We start from the raw sequence: 22,950 nt of genomic DNA, 5'->3' as shown, positions 1-22,950 counted from the left end.
AATTATTAGAAAATGACATTGATTGATTATTGACAAACTCCCCAAAATCTTAACAAATTCACCATTTTAACATTTTGTCTTTAATCAAAACACCAAAAATATTATTTGATAACTTAGCGATTTGTTCCGAACTACTAAAAAATAAAACAGCACATATACATTTTGGGGAAAAATTAAGATTAATCTTTCCCAAAACCCCCTAATAAATAAATTAATTAATTAATTAATTAATTAATTAAAATTAAAATTAATTAATATAAATTAATAAATCAATAAAAAAAACTAAAATAAGAAGCCATTAAAACTTTTTATATAAGAGTCTTTTGGCTTCTCAATACTTGACCACATTGATAGGCAATCAATTATGTTTGTAAGACGAGTAGTACTCCTCTTTCCAAACATTTTTTATGTGGGATCAAAATGATCCAACACCGTTTACAAAGGGCAACTCGTGTGGTATCAAATAATTCCCCAATTTTCTCGAAACTACTAAAAACAAAAACAACACATATACATTTTGGAGAAAGATTAAGATTAATCTTTTCCCAAAATCCCCTAATAAACAAATAAATTAATTAAAATTAATAAATTAATTAAAAAAAATTAAAATAAGAAGCTATTAAGACTTTTTATATAAGAGTCTTTTGGCTTCTCAATACTCACCCACATTGATGGGCAAGCAATTATATTTGGAAGAGGAGCATTGCTCCTCTTATATAAAGGAGCTCAAAAATTCATCTTTCCAAATATTTTCAATATGGGATCAAAATGATCGCACACCATTTACAAAGAGCAGCCCGTGTGTCTCTCCTTTGTTTTTTGTTTTTTTTTTTTTTTTTTGTTAATTTTTTTATATTTTATTTTGTCTATAATTTTGTTTTGATTATTATTATATTATTATTAATTAATATCATTATTATTGTAATTTTATTTTATTATTACATAATAATAATAATAATAATATAAATTTCCTTTTAGGTATACACTTATTGTTACATAATTGTAATTATACTAATATTATGCTAATGATTAGCTTGATTACCATAATAATTATTAGTCAATTATAATATTATTTGTGTAATTATTAGCTTAATTATCATAATAATTATTAGATTCATATAGTAATAATTTGGGAGATATAAAAAAGCTTTTATATATATATATATATATATATATATATATATATATATATATATATATATATATATATATATATATATATATAAATTAAAATATTGAAGTATACAATTTAACTCATTTTCCAAAAAATGAACAAAAAACCAGTGTTGCAAAAATCACGCCTAGGCGCCCGCCGGCCGCCGCGAGGAAGGCCGGAATCGGCCTCCTCCGTGGACGGCCGGCTGAACCGGCATTGATTTTTTTAAAAAAAAAATTTTGTTGTAAAGTGCGAAAAGTTCGGGAAGACATAACTTTTGACTCGGTTGTCCGTTTTGGAAAAAAAAAATTTCAAATCGTGTATTTTTTTGAGATCTATATACTGGCGGTTTGGCCCTCTAATTTCTCCAAAAAATGCTTTTTTTGCTCTTATTTTTAATTTTTTATGTATTTAGATGGTTTCAATAATATTCTGAACGATTTTACAACCACTTACGTAAATAATTTGTAAGACAAAACTAGATGAACCTTATGTTTTATTAGTGAATTTTACAATTATTAAAAATATATATATATATATATATATATATATATATATATATATATATATATATATATATATATATATATAAATCGGCGCCTAGGCGCCCCCTTGGAAGTCCGTAGCTGATTCTTCTCTTTTTATTTACTGCTCGAATGATGTAATTGTATACTTTTTAGTCTACGTAGACGATATTATTCTGACAGGCAACAATGATGCGTTCATTAGTGCGTTTGTGGGTCGCCTTGCGCGTCGGTTTGCGCTTAAAGATTTGGGCCCGCTTCATCACTTTTTGGGTGTTGAAGTAGTTCCTACCACCAGAGGCCAGAGGTCTGTTTCTATTACAGTCTCAGTATGTGGTTGACGTTTTGGACCATTTTGGTATGACGGGGGCGAAAGAAGTGTCGACACCAATGAGTGCTTCTGTGGACTTGTGCGCTACTTCACCGGCCTTCGATGCCACCACGTTCGGCAAGCCATTGGCCGGTTGCAGTACTTGGCTATTACCAGACCGGAGATTTCGTTTGCAGTCAACCGGCTGGCTCAATTTATGTCTTCTCGCACTGAGCTCCATTGGCAATAGGTGAAACGAGTACTTCGCTATTTAGGGTACGTTACATCATGGGTTGCATTTTCGCAGGGGTCGGTCCCTTTCCTTGGTTGCCTATTCAGACTCAGACTGGGGTGGCACTCGTGATGGGAGCCGCTCGACTACCACCTATGTTGTTTATTTTGGTCCAAATGTTGTGTCCTGGAAGTCTGCTAAGCAACACTCTGTGTCTTAGTCCCTATGGAGGCAGAGTTTCGGGCTCTGGCTAATTCTGCTGCTGAAGTTATGTGGGTCCAAAGTCTGCTGTGTGAGCTAGGGGTTCGGTTACCATCTTCTCCCATTCTGTTACTAACAATTTGAGTGCTTCCTACGTGTGTAAGAACCCGGTTTTTCACTCGCAAATGAAGCATTTAGCTCTTGATTACTTTTTTGTCCGAGAACAGGTTACTTCTGGCTCGCTGCGAGTGTGCTACGTCAAGTCGTCTAACCAGGTTGCAGATCTTTTGACTAAGCCGCTTGGCAATCAGCTGTTTACTAAGTTCAGAACCAAGATTGGTCTCACCGATGGTGCCTCCATCTTGCGGGGGCGTGTTGAGACTTAGTTAGTGGCTGTTAATCTTTTGCCTAGTCTTCAGGGTTTTCTGTAACTAGTTTCCTGCTTCTATGCTTTATTCTCTATTTAATCCCGTTCTCAGTTATTGAAAAAATAAGTTCAGTTGTCACTCTCACACTCTGAATCTCCACTTTACCTTAACAGAAACCCAAAAAGAAAATCAAATCACAAAACATATATGGAGTAATTTTTATTATGAAGGGTTGACTTGGTTTGGAGTTTGGACCCATCATTTTAATAAGATTTGAAATGCCAGACAATTGATATCGCAAGAAGGTTATTATACATACAATCATATGGATAGTAATGCAAATGAGATAGACAAATCATAAAATTTAAGTTCCATCTCACCACTATAGCAGGTCATAGGAGATAAAACATGTAAATATTCTAACCAATACCAACAGGAAAAAAAACACACACAATTTAAATTGGATATATATTCAATATGCAGATCATGTGGAAAGTTGTATATTCCCTTTAAATAATGCCTTCTCATGAGAGCAAAAAAGAAATGAAGCATGTCCAATGCTCTATAAAGATTAAAAAAAAAAGAGTTAATTACCAAAATGGTCCCTTGACTATAGCGAAATTACCAATTTGGTCCTTGACTATTTTTTTAACCAATTAAGTCCCTCAACTTTAAAAACTTTAACCAATTTGGTCCTCCGTTTGTTTGACCGTTAGTCAACCGTTAACTTGGGACGAAATTGGTAATTTCGCTATAGTCAAGGGACCATTTTGGTAATTAACTTTAGGGGTGGGCAACTCGGTTTAGTTTTCTCGAATTGAACCGTATCGAACCGAACCGAACTGGTTTGGTTTGGTAATATACCGAACAACCGAACGATATTGGATTCTTGTATACCGAACGGTTCGATAAACAACTGATCCGAACCGATCCGAATTGTTCGATAAAAAATTGAACTGAACCGAATACCGTTTGATTTTTTTAAATATAATAATAATAATAATAATAATAATAATAATAATAATAATAATAAATAAATAAATAAATAAATAAATAAAAAGTAAATCCAAGTCCCTTGCTACTTGCTCTACCGTTCGGTATACAAGAATCTATAACCATTCAATTTTTCGGTATACTACCGAATATAATCTAACTAGTTTGGTACGGTTCGGTTTGAGAAAACTTAACCGAATTGCCCACCCTTAAAGTTAATTACCAAAATGGTCCCTTGACTATAGCGAATTACCAATTTGGTCCCAAGTTAACGGTTGACTAACGGTCAAACAAACGGAGGACCAAATTGGTTAAGATTTTTAAGGTTGAGGGACTTAATTGGTCAAAAAAATAGTCAAGGACCAAATTGATAATTTCGCTATATTCAAGGGACCATTTCGGTAATTAACTCTAAAAAAAAATAGCAACCTGACAAAATCTCCCTTTACAGAATATTGGATACTTATATTCCCCATGATTAGCCCACACTGCACATAAAATTGAAGGGTAAAAAGAAAACAGAAGAGTGTGTAGGGGCATAAAAAGGAAGAAAAAGAGATATAATGCATGCTGAATATCTTATAAGGTAATGAACTTTCTATACCAACGGCAAAAACAGTCTATACATTGGAAAAAAACCATAATCATAATAATTGCTTGATATACTCACAGATTTTGATAGAATATATTTACGCATGGAGTATTTGTAGTGCCAAATAAAATATATTGTCCTATTGTACGAATATGAATTTTAATGTAGAATTATTGTACAAATAAGAAAGAAAAATTTTAATGTAAAATTATAGTACAATATGAAAGTGTAAAATAATATATTCTATTATATTAAGAGTTATATTAGAATGTTTTCTCTCCCTCTGCGTAAGGGATTCCCTCGTTTCTCTCCCGTAATTAGGGTTTTAGAATTTTCCTTCTCCGATCGTAAAACAGGTCGACACAGTATAACGCTACAGGATCACGCTCGGCAGACCCGTCTAGGGGATTCGCTCTTGATCTCCTGTGTTTAGGTTTCTTCTTGTTTCCGTTCGCAGAGCAGATTCCGGCTGTTTGTTTACGCAAAACAGACTCGTGCGGCAAGCTACTGGTGCGCAGATATGGCTGAGTCTGAAGAGGTCATGGCGGGGCTGACGAACCGATGGGCTGATATTGTATTGGAGGATGAGGACGCCGGTGTTGAGGCGCCGGCGGTCGACGATAGCGCAGCGGCGATCGCGGAGTCTTGGATGGTGGTTGGACGCTTCTTGACTCAACGTTTGATTAAGGTTGAGTATATGCGTCAGGTTATGGCCTCGGCATGGAAACCGGTTAGTGGGGTGCATATCACGGAGCTACAACCAAATCTATTCCAGTTTGTTTTCCATCATATAACGGATGTCCGGAGGGTTATGGATGAGGGGCCGTGGTTTTTTGAAAATTGTACACTCTTGTGTAAGGAGGTGAAGGATGGTCAGTTGCCGGAGGACATGGTGCTTGATACTGTGGATTTATGGGTGCAGGTATATAATCTACCGGTTGGATATAATACGGTACCGGTTCTTGAACAGACAGGGAATTTTCTGGGGAAGTTTCTAAAAATTGATGAAAGACAGATGAAGGGACCCCTCAAAACATTCTACCGAGTTAGGGTTTGTATGCCTGTGGATAGACCTCTGAAAAGAAGGATGAAGTTGATTCGGCGGGACAAGTCTTGGGGATGGGTGAACTTCAAATATGAGAGACTGCATACTTTCTGTTTTTTCTGTGGACTCTTAGGGCATTCGGAAAAATTCTGTTTGAAAGCTAGAAACTCGACATTGACTCCTGAGCAATACCCTTATGGTGTATGGATGAGAGCGGGTCAAGCAAGAGGACCACGGCCAGTCGGAGAATCGTGGTTACTAAACTCGGATGACTCGCCGATCCGTAATGTGGCAGTGGGTGGGGCACCAGTAAACCCGGGTGGTACTGAACAGGCACACGGCCGAGCTGAGGAGGAGGAGGAAGGGGTAACGGCATTGGCTAAACGGCGTAGACAGGATAATGGACAGTTGACTGATACAGATATAAACATGGCAGAAAGTTCAAAAAACTTGCTTCAGGCGGGATCTGGTTCCCAGACCCGCCCACAACAATGAGTACTCTGAGTTGGAACTGTCGTGGCTTGGGCAATCCACGGACAGTTCGCGCGGTAGTGGACATGGTGTCCAAGAAGAAGCCTGATTTTGTATTTCTGATGGAAACGAAGGTGCCACGAATACATGCCGAACGTGTTCGTGTTACGATTGGGTACGAGGGCCTTTTTTATGTTGATAATACGGGCCGTAGTGGTGGATTAGCATTACTTTGGAGAAAGAACAACACTGCAAGATTACTGGGTTACTCGAAGACACACATTGATGTTGAGGTTAGTATTACTGGTCTCCCGAACTGGAGAATGACTTGTTATTATGGCTATCCAGAACGAACACGAAGAACTGAGTCATGGGACCTATTGAAACGGTTGGCAACACAGTCTAAGCTACCTTGGGTTTTGATAGGTGATTTTAATGATCTCCTGTATCAGTATGAGAAGAAAGGTGGAAACCCACACCCGAATAGACTCTTACGCGGCTTTGGAGAGACTATTGATCAGTGTGGTTTAGCACAGTTACCAATGAGTGGTAACCAGTACACATGGCAGACGGGCAGAGGCACTCCAGGATGGATCCAGGAAAGACTAGATAAGGTATTAGTCACTACCCCCTGGAGAGATATTGTTAATGGGGTCACGGTTACAAATCAATGGACAAGACGATCAGATCATTCAGCTATTTTCATGGGGATTCGGTGGTATGGAAACGGAAGGGGCGGGGGCCGGAGATTCCGCTTTGAGATGGCATGGCTCTATGATGAGGGATGTAGAGCAGTTGTGGCTGAATCATGGGAGGAGGGAAGGAGTAGGGGTGCACAGAGTTGTATTGCGCACTGTGGAAAGCGGTTAACCCGATGGGGGGGAGATCGTTACCATAAGTTTGGGGAAAAGATTGAACAGCTCCGAAAACGACAAGATCAACTTAAGGGATGTATTGATCAAGCATCCCTGGATGAGTACAATAGATTAGAAGCGGAGTTATGCAGAGTGGAGATGCAGGAGGATGCATACTGGAAGCAGAGGGCCAAACAGCACTGGCTCAAGGATGCTGATGCCAACACAAAATTTTATCACAGGTATGCCTCGAACCGAAGAAATAAGAATGCTTTATTTAAAATTATGGATAGACATGGTCAGTGGGTGGAAGGGGATGATATGACGAGTGTGGTTCTGGATTATTTTAAGCACATTTTTACAACTAGTAATCCTATGAGCGGTGATCTGATTTATAGCAATATTACTCCACGAGTGACTCAGGCACAGAATGAGTTATTAATGCGGCCCTTTGAGGTTGGTGAGGTGAAAGATGCTCTATTTGAAATGTATCCTGATAAGGCACCAGGGCCGGATGGGATGAACCCAGGTTTTTATCAAAGTTTTTGGGATATTGTGGGAGGTGATATTTCGGTCTTTATTATAAACTGTCTGAATGAAGGATCAATTCCGCCTGGTCTAAATAATACTGATGTTGTGCTAATCCCTAAGAAAGATGTTCCTGAGCAGGTCTCTGATTTGAGACCAATTGCACTTAGCAATGTAATTTATAGGATTATGGCCAAAATGATTACCCGGAGGATGAAACCCCTAATGGATAGTGTTATATCTGAGTCCCAGAGTGCATTTATACCAGGCAGATTGATAACAGATAATATTTTGATTGCCTCAGAGGTAGGCCATTATTTGAACAGGAAACAGTGTGGAGCAGTTGGTTGGAGTGCCTTAAAGCTGAATATGGCAAAGGCCTATGACCGGATGGAGTGGCCGTTCTTGAAAGGTATGATGGGGGCCCTGGGATTTAATGATAAGTGGATTGATCTTATTATGATGTGTGTTACGACCGTATCCTATAGTTTCCTGGTAAATGGGACACGAAGTGATTCACTAATACCAACTAGGGGCTTGAGGCAAGGGGATCCGTTGTCTCCGTACCTTTTCATAATTTGTGCTGAAGGGCTCTCGATGTTGTTACAACAAGCACAAGGAAGGGGTTTAATACATGGATGTAGAGTAGCAAGGGGTGCCCCGCCTATCTCACATCTTTTCTTTGCTGATGATAGCTTATTATTTTTTAAAGCAACTGTGCAGGAGGCAAATGAAATTAAAGCATGTCTGGCTCTATATGAAAATCTGTCTGGGCAAGCTGTTAATTACCATAAATCCAGTATATGTTATAGTAAGAATACGACAGAGGTGACCAAGGAAAATGTGGCGCAAGTTTTGGGGGTGGTCCAAACACCTAACTATGGGAAATATCTTGGGTTGCCATCTTTTATTGGAAGAAATAAGAAAGCGGCATTTGCTTATATAGAGGACAAGATAAGGCAGAGAATAGGATCTTGGAATAAGAAACTATTGTCACAGGCAGGGAAGGAGGTCTTATTGAAAAGTGTGGCTCAGGCTATGCCTACTTTCTCAATGAGTGTTCTCTTGTTACCTACTGCTATCTGTACGGCTATTGAGAGATTGATGAATAGATACTGGTGGGGCTCAGGGACTGACCGAAAAATCCATTGGAAGGCCTGGGATAAGTTATGTATTCCAAAGAAATTTGGTGGATTGGGTTTTAAAGATTTAAGGGCTTTCAATGTGGCACTATTGGGAAAGCAAGCTTGGAGACTTTTGACTAATACAGATTCTCTAGTTTCAAAAGTTTATAAGGCAAGATATTACCCGAAACAACATTTTACTGATGCGATGCTTGGGAGCAACCCAAGTCACTGTTGGCGGAGCATTATGGCGGCGAAGAGCTTAATTTGTAATGGGGTAAGAAGACGAATTGGGAACGGAAATTCTACCTTGGTATGGGGACACCCATGGTTGCAAGATGAGGACCCTATGATCCAAACAGAAATGCCACCCCAACTGAGTGATGCCAGGGTAATCAATTTAATTGACCAGGATACAGGCACTTGGGATTATGATCTGCTTACTGATATTTTTGGGCCCAATGATGTGGCTAGAATCCTAAAAATACCAGTCTCCCCAGAGTATGAGGATATGTGGTACTGGCATGGCGACCCTAAAGGCAACTATACGGTTAAACATGGGTATAAATGTATGTTGGGGAATTATGAGAATATGGCAAATGGGGGTTTCACGAAATGGCTAACATTGTGGAAACAAAAAATACCACCCAAATGGAAAACTTTGTTATGGAGGGCTTTGAGTGATATTCTTCCTACTACCAATAACTTGCTTATAAAGAGGGTGGAGGTTGATCCGGTGTGTGCCATGTGTGGAGTTGCAAATGAGAATATCATGCATGCATTGGTTTTGTGTGACTATGCAAGAACCATTTGGACACTATCTAACCTTCCATCTATAAGTATTGTGACAAATATTTTTTATGAATGGTTTAGTGCAATGTTAAATATTTTAGATTCTGATGGTATTGCCTACGCAGCTGCAATTATTTATCATTTATGGAAGGCTCGGAATGGTGCGGTTTGGGATGCATATTTGCCCAGACCACGACGATTGCTCGCCGCGGCCCAGGCCGAGATAGCTGCGTGGCGCCGTGTACATGCACCAAGAGAAGGAAACTATACTGCTATGCCAAGAACCCACGAAACTGCCGCCCCACTGCCTATCCACGTAGCTGCTGCCCAACCGGCACCAATACACGGCCCAGTGGCCAGTATGGCTTACGGAACTGGCAACATGCATACGGAGACTCACGGCCCAGCACAGCTATACCCCAAATGCTATGTCGATGCTGGATATCACCATACGGACAATGCATCAACGGTAGGAGCAGTATTAATTGGCCCGGATGGTTGTTTTATGTCGGCATATGCCGCACCTTTGCCACATTGCTTTTCCCCACTAATGGCGGAGGCATATGCTTTGAAGGAGGCCTTATCTTGGCTACGCGAACGAGGAGAACAAAATGTTGAGCTTTATACAGATTGCCAGATGTTACAGAGTTATATAACCACGCCGCAACTGAGCACACGATCATATACTGGCTATGCTATTGATGGATGCAGGAACTTATTATCTATGTTTAATTATAGTCAGGTTAATTTCATTATTAGATCGCAGAATTTATTAGCGCATAGTTTAGCTTCTACAGCTTTCCAGTATGACACAGCTATGTATTGGGATATTATCCCACCTGATGCTATTACAGCTTATCTATGAATACAACCCATTGGTTGACCTTAAAAAAAAAAAAAAAAGAGTTATATTAGAATATGAATTTTAACTTAGAATTATAATACGAATATGAAAATAGAAAACAATATATTTTATTAGAAAACGGGGGTTTTTTTTTTTATTGTTATTGTTATTATTATTAGTATTATTATAAATTATAAATTTTATTTTATTATTGCATAATAATAATAATAATAATAATAATAATAATAATATTATTATTATTATTATTATTATTATTATTATTATTATTATTATTATTATTATTATTATTAATGACCTTATATGTCTTTTTATATTTAACCGTCAATAGTAAAAAGTTAATTTTAACAAACATCTTTTTACAACTCGCTAATGCAATCCGCTGGTCAAACCCGCTAACACAATTCGCTATTCGTTAACCGCCAACCGCTAACCGCTAACCGCAAATTATCAAACAAAGCCGAAGTGTATAAATAGGAAAAAGGAATTCATCTTTATGCAAATAAATTAAGGAATCCATATTTACGCAAATAAATTGAAAAAGAAATCTTCAATAATTACTATTACACAAAATAGTATTCTGCGTGTGTAGAATTCAAATTATTATTATTATTGATATAAAATCAATATTAGAATTATTATTATTTGTATAAATAATAATTAATAAATTATTATTTCCTTATAAAATTACACAGAATTTTCAAAGAATTTTTTCATTTCTTATGCAGAATTTATTTCCATTATTCTCACAATTATAATGGTTTAGTTATTCTTAGAATTTGGTACCAATTTTCATTTTTAAGTATATATTGACTTTAATTTTTGGTAACAATTCATTAGATATTAATTAATTTCCATATAAATTTTTTTTACCAATTAAACTTTATTAATATTATAATTAATATTCATATTAGTTTTAGCATGCAAGGTGAAGATGAAGATTTTACTTTTATTAATAGTATATATCATCATCATCATCGTCTTGGAGATCCTAACAACTAGTCATAACTCATTTTCGTGTGTTTGTCTAGCTTAACACGAATTACAGAGGAGTTATGGCAACTCTCATCTAGGACGAAAGCAGCGATCGAAAAAGCTAATAGTTAGGGGTCTACTTTGTATATCACACTTAAATGAAATTAAATGAAAGCTATGACCCAAATCCAGAGATTCTTTAGTGTGTATCTGTTGGTCCCGATAGAATGTAGCGAGAGTCTAGAGAGTGGGGGGGGGGGGGTGAATAGACTCTTTTCGTGAAATGCCCTAAAAGTCACCTTTCGGTGTTTTGGCACAGCAGAAAAGTCAGATTCGTTTTAAATGCTTTGCACGAGTTTACGATATTAGGAAAGCTTTCGTTAAGGGTGATAATGAGGATGATATGAATGCAGAAATAAAATGCATAAGTAAAGAGATAAAAGGGACAAGAGATTTTATAGTGGTTCGGCTAACATTGCCTACTCCACTCTTCTTCCACAACTGATGGAAGGATTGCACTATCACTCTTTAGTACAATTACACAAAGACCTCCTTGATCACTAAGCCGGACAGCCTTCGTAGGTTTTTCAACTTCTCGAGTTTACTCCGCCTCAATCAACTTCTTCTTCAGAGTTGAGGTTGGTAGAAAATGATTTCTTGATTTCTCCAACGTGATGAAGTCTTGACAGTGAGAGATGATTGCTTTGAACAAATGGCAAGACTTCTTTAAGGTGTAAGAAAATGATCAATAATCTTCTTCAAGTAACTTAACACCTTAACACTGGTTCACAAAAGCTTTTGGAGATTTGAGAGAGTTCAAGAGCTTTTGCAAGTGAATGAGTCGAGTGAAAATGAACCAGCACCTTCTTAGTTGATGAATGTGGGTTTATATAGGTGATGAAAATTCATCCGTTGGAGGGAGATGAGATTTTTGAACCTTTTACCCAGTGGACAAGGACCGGGGAGCCTCATGCATTAAATGCTTCATTAATGAGGTTATACCATGTAGCCGTTGAAGATATGGAAAGCATTAGGGTTTTGTCCTTTAGCTCCAGGAGATGGTACACCTTCATTTAATGCTCTTTGATAAGTGTGTCCCATAAGATGAGGTCCTTATTGTCCTAGGATGTTGTCAAATCAGACAGGTAGAACATTCTTCTCGTTATTGAAGAGAAGTAATGCTTGGTAAGAATCGTCTTTAACAAAACTGTCCTTTCGTGATGGTTGACAACTCCTGCTTTACTTTCGTTGTTGTTCATCATGCCTTGTGTCTTCTTTCGTCTTGGAGATCCTAACAACTAGTCATAACTCATTTTCGTGTGTTTGTCTAGCTTAACACGAATTACAGAGGAGTTATGGCAACTCTCATTTAGGACGAAAGCAGCGATCGAAAAAGCTAATAGTTAGGGGTCTACTTTTCTACAATACATTGGTATCATCAAAATCCTAATACAAGGTTCCTAACAGTATCACACTTCAATGCTTGAGTTCATTGCCAAAGCATAACTCTGAATCTCCACTTTACCTTAAAAGAAACCCACAAAGAAAATCAAATCACAAAACATATATGGAGTAATTTTTATTAGAAGGGTTGACTTGGTTTGGACCCATCATTTTAATAAGATTTGAAATGCCAGACAATTGATTTCGCAAGAAGGTTATTATACATACAATCATATGGATAGTAATGTTGTTAGTGTTACTATTATTATTATTATTATTTCATTATGTAATATAGTTTATATTTGTGTGGTCCTAGAATTAGTCTTGTACAGCTAGTCTACTTGTCAGGAGAGATTAGTGGTAGGATTAGATATACACTTCTGTATTCTCTTTCTGTTGAAACTGAATGAGATAATTGTTCTAATCTGGTATCAGCCTAACCGATCCTTCTGATCGCTTCTCGCTTGCCAAACCACCACCTTTCTTCTCCGATTCCCACCACCCAAAAGCCGCCATGTCATCCCGGTCCTCCGATCAGCCCTCCTCCGCCGGCGGTGCACCAACCCCGGCCGGTAACAATCCCCTCCAAGGCGCGCACCATTTTATTTCTATGAAGTTAACAAGCCGAAATTTTCTCTTTTGGAGAACTCAGCTACTGCCGTTTCTCTGTGGGCAGGACCTTATTGGGTTTGTGGACGGCTCCACTCCTTGCCCATCTCCGACGATCGCCGCCACACCCGCCGGCGAGTCAGGCTCCGACGCCACCTCGGTTGATCTGGTTCCCAACCCGGCGTACAAAGTGTGGGTGCAGCAGGACCAGGCAATCCTTTCTCTCCTCATATCGGCGATGTCTGATGAGGTACTCCACCTCGCCGTTGGACGGAACACTGCTGCGGACGTTTGGCGTTCCATTTGCACCGCTCTCGGCTCAAACACTCAGGCCCGATGCCTCAACTTGTTGAACCAATTTCAGACGATGCGACAAGGCAACGCGTCTCCGGCGGAATTCCTCGGACGAGCAGAGCTTCTTGTCGAAGCACTTGCTCAGGCCGGCCAGCCTCTCTCGTTGGGAGAGCAGAACCTGTACGTTCTGCGCGGGCTCCGTCCTGAATACCGCACCTACGCTGCATCGCTCACCGCCACCACTCCTCTCACCCTACCGCAAATGGCAGACCATCTCCAGGCTGCGGATTTCTTTCTTGCTGATGATTACGGATCATCAGTGGCAGATGGTGTCGCTGCCGGCTCTCACACGGCGCTGTTCGCTGGCCGTGGGCGTGGAGGCAGTACGTCGCACGGTGATGGGGGTCGCCGAGGCAGCAGGGGTGGCCGGAACAATAACCACGGCCGGGGCGGTCGAGGCGGTAGAGGTGGTCCACGGTGTCAAATATGCCGCTCCCACGGGCATACGGCAATCTATTGCTTCAAGAGGTACACCACACCACCACCGCCGGCGCAGGCCAATGTGGCCGTTTCCACTGATCCCGCCGCGGCACAGGTATCTCCGGCGGATTCTTGGTATCCCGACACCGGGGCATTTGCACATGCCACTCCTGATGCTGCTATGTTAAACAATTCGGAGGAGTATGTTGGCCAGGACACGCTACGCGTAGGAAACGGTACAGGTTTGGCTATCTCGCGGATTGGTCATGCATCTATTCCATCCGTGTCAAAACAGTTGGTCATGTCAAATGTGTTACACGTTCCCAAATTAACCGTACCTTTACTTTCTGTGCAAAAATTTGCTAGAGATAATCATGTTTATTTTGAATTTCATGATAATTCTTTTTCTGTGAAGGATTCCAAAACCAAGGTCACGCTCCTTAAAGGTCCAACCTCGGGCGGTCTGTACAAATTACCCGTGTCACGTTCCCACTTCGCGTTTGTGAGTTCCCGTGCTACGCCGGCTGTGTGGCATCGCAGGCTCGGTCACCCGCATAGTGTGGTCCAAAATAAAGTCCTTCAGAACTGCTTCGTTCAGGAAAATAAATCTCAAGAGTTGGGGTCGTGTATAGCTTGTCATCTCGGCAAGTCCTCCCGTTTCAAACTAGATAGAGTTCAAGATTCTAGTCATCATGTATTAGACCTTTTGTTTACAGATATCTGGGGCCCTGCTCCTATAGTGTCAAGTAGTGGATGTTGTTATTTCGTTTTATTTGTTGATGACTTCACACGTTTCACCTGGTTTTATCCATTACGGGTAAAATCAGATATCTATAAAATTTTTGATGCGTTTCGTTTGTTGGTAGAGCGACAGTTTTCGCGCTCTATCAAATCAATTCAGTCAGATTTAGGGGGTGAATACCGCAAGTTACATACCACTTTTCAAAACTTGGGTATTGAACACCGGCAGTCATGTGCTTATACACATGAACAAAATGGAAAAGTTGAGCGCCGTAATCGACACATTGTCGAAACGGGCTTAGCGCTTCTTGCTCAAAGCTGCGTACCGCAACAATATTGGGACTACGCGTTTGAAACTGCCACCTGCCTAATCAACTATCTCCCCACCTCGGTCTTAAAGTTTCAAAGTCCATATTATCGTCTCTACCAAAAATCTCCACACTATGAATTCCTTCGTGTCTTCGGGTGTCAATGTTACCCTCATCTGCGGCCTTATAATTGCCACAAGATAGAGTACCGTTCCACCCCATGTGTCTTCTTAGGTTACCCACCGTCCTATAGGGGATATAGATGCATGGATCCAGTCAGTGGGAAAACCTATATCTGCCGCCATGTGCGGTTTGACGAGAATGTTTTTCCCTTTGCAACAGGTTCAATACAGCAGGACTCTACACCTGCAGCTCCTCCTTGGGCTTCAGCACCCATATCACCTGTGCAAGCTCAACAAATTGTACCAACACTGGGTCCAATTCCGGACCCTGAGCCTGTTCCATTGGCTCAAGAGGCACCCTTATTGGCCATTGAGTCAAATGCTCCTAGGCGGACCAGGAAGCGAGCCACGGTCCCACCTTCGGCTATGCGCCTAAGGCATATGACCCGGGGTACTAATGAAGAGTTTCATGCCCTAACGGCGACAACTGATCCAACGTGTTACTCCCAGGTTGTGGGACATCCACAGTGGCGTGATGCAATGGATCAAGAATTCAATGCCCTCCTGTATAACAACACTTGGCGATTAGTACCACCGGACCCTACCATGAACATTATTGGTTGTAAATGGGTTTTCCGTACTAAACGCACCGCGGATGGCTCGGTTGAACGCTATAAGGCTCGTTTAGTAGCCAAAGGCTTCAATCAAGTCGCAGGGGAGGACTTCTTCGACACCTTCAGTCCAGTTGTCAAACCCACTACTGTCCGCATATTATTCTCTTTGGCTATCTCGCACAAGTGGACTCTACGTCAGTTAGATGTCCACAACGCTTTTCTTAATGGCCATCTAGCTGAGACAGTTTACATGAAGCACAACCGGTTCATCCTGATCATGTCTGTCATCTACAGCGCTCGCTCTATGGGCTTAAACAGGCCCCGCGTGCGTGGTTCAAAAGACTACACGACTATTTGTTGTCTGCAGGGTTTTTCTCATCCAAGACTGATGTGTCATTATTTTACCACTCAACGGGTGCATCTAAAGTTTTTCTCCTCGTCTATGTGGACGACATCATCATGATGGGCAGTGATGCAGATATGGTCGAGTCTTTGTTACGCCGTTTAGCCACCGCGTTCAAAGTTCGTGACCTCGGCACCCCAGGGTTCTTTTTGGGCATAGAGACGATTGCAGCAGGTAACAATATGATTCTCTCTCAGCGGCGGTACATGATCGATATCTTGGGTCGTTCTGGAATGTCGGACTGCAAGCCGCTCACTACACCGGCTTCGGTTACTCAGGCTGTGACTCCGTCTGAGCAGCATTTTGAGAACCCTACGCAGTATCGACGTATCGTCGGGGCACTTCAGTATCTGACTATCACTCGGCCAGATCTAGCCTATGCAGTTAATCGCCTGTGTCAGTTTATGCACTCTCCGACTGACGATCATTGGGCAATGGTGAAGCGTGTGTTACGGTATATCAAAGGCACTCTGGGTTACGGTCTGCGGCTAACTCCCTCCGACTCAAGTGCCATCCACGCCTACTCTGACTCTGACTGGGCTGGATGCCCGGTAGACAGGAAAAGCACCAGTGGCTATGCTGTTTTTTTGGGAAGTAATCTGGTCTCCTGGTTATCTCGGAAACAGCGCACCGTAGCTCGTTCCTCCACTGAGGCAGAATACAAAGCTCTAGCCGATGTCGCGGCCGAAGTCACCTGGATTGTTTCTCTGCTCCGTGAACTTGGGCTACACACTGGACATCTCGCTAGCTTATGGTGTGACAATTTAGGTGCAACTTATCTGTGTGCGAATCCTGTTTTTCATGCCCGGACGAAGCATGTCGAGATAGATTATCACTTTGTGCGTGACAAGGTAGCCTCGGGTGACTTCGTGGTGAACTTCATCTCCACCAAAGATCAACTAGCTGACGTTCTTACCAAGCCTAGCTTTACCAGGACCCCGGTTTGCGGCTCTGCGGGACAAGCTCAATGTTGTCAACCACGAACCTTGTGCTTGAGGGGGTGTGTTAGTGTTACTATTATTATTATTATTATTATTATTATTATTATTATTATTATTATTATTATTATGTAATATAGTTTATATTTGTGTGGTCCTATAATTAGTCTTGTACAGCTAGTCTACTTGTCAGGAGAGATTAGTGGTAGGATTAGATATACACTTATGTATTCTTTTTCTGTTGAAACTGAATGAGATAATTGTTCTAATCAATGCAAGAGAGACAGACCAATCATAAAATTTAAGTTCCATCTCACCACTATAGCAGGCCATAGGAGATAAAACATGTAAATATTCTAACCAATACCAACAGGAAAAAAAAAACAAACACAATTTAAATTGGATATATATTCAGTATGCAGACCAAGTGGAAAGTTGTATATTCCCTTTAAATAATGCCTTCGCGTGAGAGCAAAAAAGAAATAAAGCATGCCCAATGCTCTAAAAAGATTTTTAAAAAATAGCAACTTGACAAAATCTCCCTTTAAAGCGAGGAGTACCAGAATATTGGATACTTATATCATCATCTCCATGAATCCATGATTAGCCCACACTGCACATAAAATTGAACGGTAAAAAGAAAACAGAAGAGAGTGTAGGGGCATAAAAAGGAAGAAAAAGAGATAAAATGCATGCAGAATATCTTATAAGCTAATGAACTTTCTATACCAACGGCAAAAACAGTCTATACATTGGAAAAAAGCATAATCATAACAATTGCTTGATATACTCACAGATTTTGATAGAATATATTTACTCATGGAGTATTTGTAGTGCTAGATAGAATATATTGTCCTATTGTACGAATAGGAATTTTAATGTAGAATTATAGTACGAATAGAAAAGTGTGAAATAATATATTCTATTAGGAATTATATTACACTTTTTTTATTCCTAGATCAGAAAGTTATTTAGCTCATAGTTTAGCTTCTTCTGCTTTTATACACACTGCAACTATGTATTCGGACTCTGTCCCTCCAGATTCCATTGCGGAATATTTTGAATAAATGCCATGTTGGCTCCTTTCAAAAAAGATTACACTTTTTTTTTTTTTAATAATATTAGAATATGAATAGAATATGAATAGGAAAGTAGAAAAAATAATATTTTATTAGAAAATCAGATTTTTTATGAATTGGACGGGAAGTTAAAGTTTAGGATTTTTTGTTTGTATATAGTACAAAGTATAAATATATAGGATGCCCTTAGCTGCATACACGGCATGCAAATGGGCTTATCTAAGATAGTCTTCTTCCTGGTAGCAGGTATCCACACCACAGACTCGTGTATTTTGTTTTATTTATATATTTTTTGGTTGCATCTTTGGCGGATTGATCTGATCTAATCAATTTGTATTCATGTGTTAGGGTACACTGTATTCATGTGTTAGGGTACACTACTGCCGTGCTTCTGCACGGTAAATTGTCAGATGTGCTGGGCCAATTTCAGGTCCTTAAATTTTTCTGCGCTTTCTGCGGTGATTGAATCTACTCTTTGATTAGTTAGCTTCATGTTATTGTCATTACATGGGTTGAATGCTGTAATTGCATTCATAGAAATACTAAAAATAAAACATTCGATCAAACAAAGGATTTGATATGATTCCTGCATTCCTATTTCTTAAATTTAACGTTATTGCTTTGTAGGTCCGATGGTTTGCTATGGAGGTTCAATCAAGGGCCTCCCCACGACTAATCACGGTTCTCAATGGGGTCTCCCCACGACTAATCACGGTTCTCAATGGGGTTTTAATGGTATTTTTGTTTATACAAGATTAATTGATAAAGTTGGCCCATCTTACTTTATCTTATATAAAGTGAAGTCTAAATAGACTGACTTAACCATTTTTTAAAATTTATATGTTTGACCTAACTCTATTTCTATTGCACACTCTGTTAGATAACATAGCAAATCTGGTGGTTCTAGCTGCTGTATGATGGGCCCTGAGTTATGGATACATGTGGTGGATGGTGAATTCTTCAAGTTCTCTATTTACTTGGCTGGGCCCTGAGTTATGGATACATGTGGTGGATGGTGAATTCTTCAAGTTCTCTATTTACTTGGCTAGGATATTTAAGCTTTTAAATGCTTAGTTCTCATGTGCATATTATACCTTTATGCCTCAACTAAATACCCCTTAAAAGAGGAGAAACAATAAACTTTTCAGTTATCTACCGGAAGATGTTAAAGTTTTCTTGCCCCTGAATTGTGTTCAATGACTTGTATTCTAATTTCATGTCTATGTGGTAGGCAACAAAGAGGCATTTGAGAATGTAGAAACGAAAATGGGACAAATTGAGATATCAAACAGATCCGAACTGAGGTAAACTCAAAGTAATTCTTATTTTCCATTCACATGATGGATTTTGGTTTAAGTGAATTAATTCATGCTATTCTTAACATGAACATATTAGTGAAGGATCCAGATTGTGATTGATGTCTTAAATAAAATGAGAAAATGAATTTATATTCCAAATACTATTAAGCATATTTTATCATATATTTTCCAACCAAATGATGTGCCAAGAATTTTAAATATCCCGATCTCGCAGGAGTACGAGGATATAATACTGGTTTTGATAAGTGGCAAACTCTATGGAAATTGAAAATCCCCTAAGTGGAAGACATTTCTATGGAAAGCTTTGGGTGATATATATCCTCCCTACTACAAACAATTTGCTTATAAAGAGGGTGGAAGTTAGCCCAATATGTGCCATGTGTGGAGTTATGGATGAGAGCACAATGCATGCATTAGTGTTGTGTGACTATGCTAAGTCCATTTGGGATCAATCTAACCTTCCACTTCCCCATTTTGTAACGAATATTTTCCACGAATGGTTTAGAGTAATCCTAAATGTTCTAGATGCTAATGGGATATTGTTTGCAGCTGGGATATTATACAACATTTGGAGAGCCCGGAACGATGCTGTTTGCAGCTGAGGCTTTTAATCACAATACGACTATGTACTAGGATGCTATCCCACCTGACTCAATTTTGAGTTACGTATAAATATAACCACATTGGTTTTTCAAAAAATAACCAAATTTTGGAATGATGTTCGGGGTGATCTTTCTCAAATTGGTTTACTAATTACTGCTATTACAACTATGGCAACAGGAGTTTTCACATGCTTGTGTCATGTATCTCTGTGGCATTTTTCAAAGAGTAAAAATGTCTGAAAAAGTCCAAGTTTGTACAAATTATTTTTAACAGAAGTGAAATTTTACATTTTTTATGTTTATCTTTTTTGGATGGGTGGTGCTTTTGCATTACAGTTTGGGTAAATACAAAAATCTTTATAGTCAGTGGTGTTGAAAACTAAAAATCTTTAATTTCATGGAAAATAGATTTCTTATAATCCTCACTCATCCATGCTTTTAAATTCTTATTGTTGAATTATTGTATGCTTGATATCACGTAATCTATGTGTTTCTTTCTACTTCCTTTTTCAGGAACAGCTCCGTTTTGATGGATAGATGAACTTTCTTGTGTTTACAAACTGAACTCCTACTGTCTATAGCATAGGCAAGTGACCCATAGAACCATGTGGCCATGTGACCATGGCATCAGCTAGCTCTGCAACTTATATTCGAGCAATTTATCGCTTTAATATGTAACCTCCCGTTTGGAGATCGACAAAAGTGTTATTGAACTACAAGTTACTTGGCATTTGTAAATATGTTATATCTAGTTTTCTTTGTGTTGTACTTTATTTTAGAATATTTTTCTAGGAGTGAAGGACAAATAAAATTGGGGTGGTGCAATCAAAGCAGCCCATTCTTGGGAACATTAGGCTGAAACCAAAGCTAAAAACTCACGGGGTTTTGCAGCATTTGTCCAATCAAAATTCTTTACCAAATCTCTAGTACCCTTAGAGTATCCACACTAGAGCATAATTCCAAGTTATTTGTACATAAATCTCTCAAGCCCAAATTCAAATCTGATGTGAGTGTGAGTTATTTGAGAAATCATCCTCCTCCAAAGAAGATAATAATGTCAGGGAGAAAAGAAATAAAGAAAGAATGCAGTGGCCGCTAGCTGGGCAATTGAGGTTTTTTTTTTTTTTTTTTTTTTTTTTTTAACTTCATATCGCAGGCATGCAGTATACATGCATCTTTTTTGTTTTTAACATTTAATTTATTTTTTTTATTGTTTTATTATTTATATTTTAAATTTTAAATTTTTCACAAATTTCAGAAATTCTCATTTGCAAATTTTTCACATTTAAAATTTTCTATTTGCAAATTTGTTTTTTTTTTTATTGTTTTATTATTTACAAATTTTTTCACATCCATCTTTTTTGTTTCATTTGCAAATCCAGTAGGCATGTTTCACTATTTTTTATTAAAATTATAAATTTATAAATAAAATAGATAAAAAATAATTAAAATATAGTGGGTTAAATGGTGGGTCTGAAATAACTTAAAATTGATGTGGAGAAGAGTTTTTTGTGATTGACTGAGATGCAGGAAGGGACGTAATAAGTGAACTGCCAGTAGAAGGGAAGGAAATTATAGGATTTTGGAGTGCTTTCCTACTCGAGACGCTGCCAGAACTGCTTTGCTCTCTACTCACTGGAATGAGGTTTGGCTGCGGCATGGGCATCTTGTGTTTTTTTGAAAACCAAAAATAGCACTGCATTAATCAGATGTTAAATACAACTCGGAATAGAAGAAGTCCACACAATGGGACCAGATTGAAAACGAGTCGCACTAGCTAAAGCATGAGCAACTTTATTCACTGATCTAGAGATAAACTGAATAGACACATTAATAAAGTGTCGTTGAAGTAATCGGCACTCCTACAGAACACAACCTGCATACGTACGATCCGGTAGAGAAGCCTTAAGCAAATTACAAATATTCTGACAATCCGAATATACCTTAGCTTGCATAATACCCTTCTCTTTAACCCATGACAATGCCTCCTTCACTGCAACTGCTTCAGCTAAATGAATATCATCCATGCATCAAATAGGGCTGTTTTTAGCCGCAATGTACTCCCCATCTGCAGATTGAAGAAACACGCCAAAGCAAGCTTCATGCGTTTCCATGAAGACAGCAGCATCCACATACACTCTGACCATATTTTCCGTAGGCCCCTGTACTGCCACAATATTAGAGGAATGAGAATTGCTACCAGTAACCATTTCCTTCATCGATTAGGTAGCCAAGGCTGGTTCCAAACATTAGTGTCCCTTCCATTGCCAATCCGCTTATAACTTCCCTGCTTCAACAACTGCTGCCCCGCAAGTATCGATCTCCAACAATAAGAGGGATTAGCACCAATACTAGCTTCTAAAAAACCAGAATGTGGGTAGTACCCTGCTTTGTATAGACGAGCAGCCAAGGAATGTGGTTGTGTCAATAATCTCCACCCCTGCTTAGCTAACAAAGCTATATTAAATGTGCTTAAATTCTTGAAGCCCATCCCACCAAACAACTTTAGAGAATTCTTGTGTCATACTTGTTTAGAACCGTGAGAATGGAACCAACACATGCTTCTCAAGCTCCCTCAGCGGTGGAAAGCTGTGATGATAACTTGACAAAAGGGGTTCAACTGCATGTGTCTACGAAATCAAGAATGAGAGTTGGGCGACTACCAGACCCAGTATGACCCGAGGGACCGATCATCTCCTGTTGGCAGAACATCACCGGTAAAAAAAGGTTAGTAAGTAAGAAAAGCTATAGGGCTAGCTCAGAAGAGACCAAACAGTTGCATTATTAAGCAAGATCTGAAGATTCTTAACACAATCATAATTGTCGGGTTTAGTGAATTTACACTTGAAATGCTTTTTGTGAAAATGCTGCTCTCAAAATCTCCTACACTAGAGAGAGTTGCTATTATGGAATATGTTGATATTGATATAGAAGATACCTTCGAAGATGTCAATAGTGGACGAAAGGAATT

General features: G+C 39.1%; 1 protein-coding gene and 1 long non-coding RNA gene across 2 annotated transcripts; both read left to right on the top strand.

The window, feature by feature from the left end:
* The first annotated feature begins 5,978 nt into the window (after window positions 1–5,978).
* On the top strand, window positions 5,979–10,055 carry LOC109156284. Its single transcript, XM_019304136.1, has 2 exons — window positions 5,979–9,237; window positions 9,292–10,055. The coding sequence occupies exons 1-2, from the start codon at window positions 5,979–5,981 to the stop codon at window positions 10,053–10,055; spliced, it is 4,023 nt and encodes a 1,340-aa protein (XP_019159681.1).
* An 8,203-nt stretch (window positions 10,056–18,258) lies between these two features.
* On the top strand, window positions 18,259–18,750 carry LOC109156388. Its single transcript, XR_002050015.1, has 3 exons — window positions 18,259–18,304; window positions 18,430–18,488; window positions 18,686–18,750. It is a non-coding gene; the product is annotated as an uncharacterized LOC109156388 (long non-coding RNA).
* The last annotated feature ends 4,200 nt before the right edge of the window (window positions 18,751–22,950 follow it).

Source organism: Ipomoea nil, unplaced genomic scaffold (assembly GCF_001879475.1).
Source record: "Ipomoea nil cultivar Tokyo-kokei standard unplaced genomic scaffold, Asagao_1.1 scaffold2705, whole genome shotgun sequence".
Taxonomy (NCBI): Eukaryota; Viridiplantae; Streptophyta; class Magnoliopsida; order Solanales; family Convolvulaceae; genus Ipomoea; species Ipomoea nil.
The sequence above is the reverse complement of the archived record's forward strand: the minus strand, read 5'-3'. Positions and strand labels throughout refer to the sequence as shown.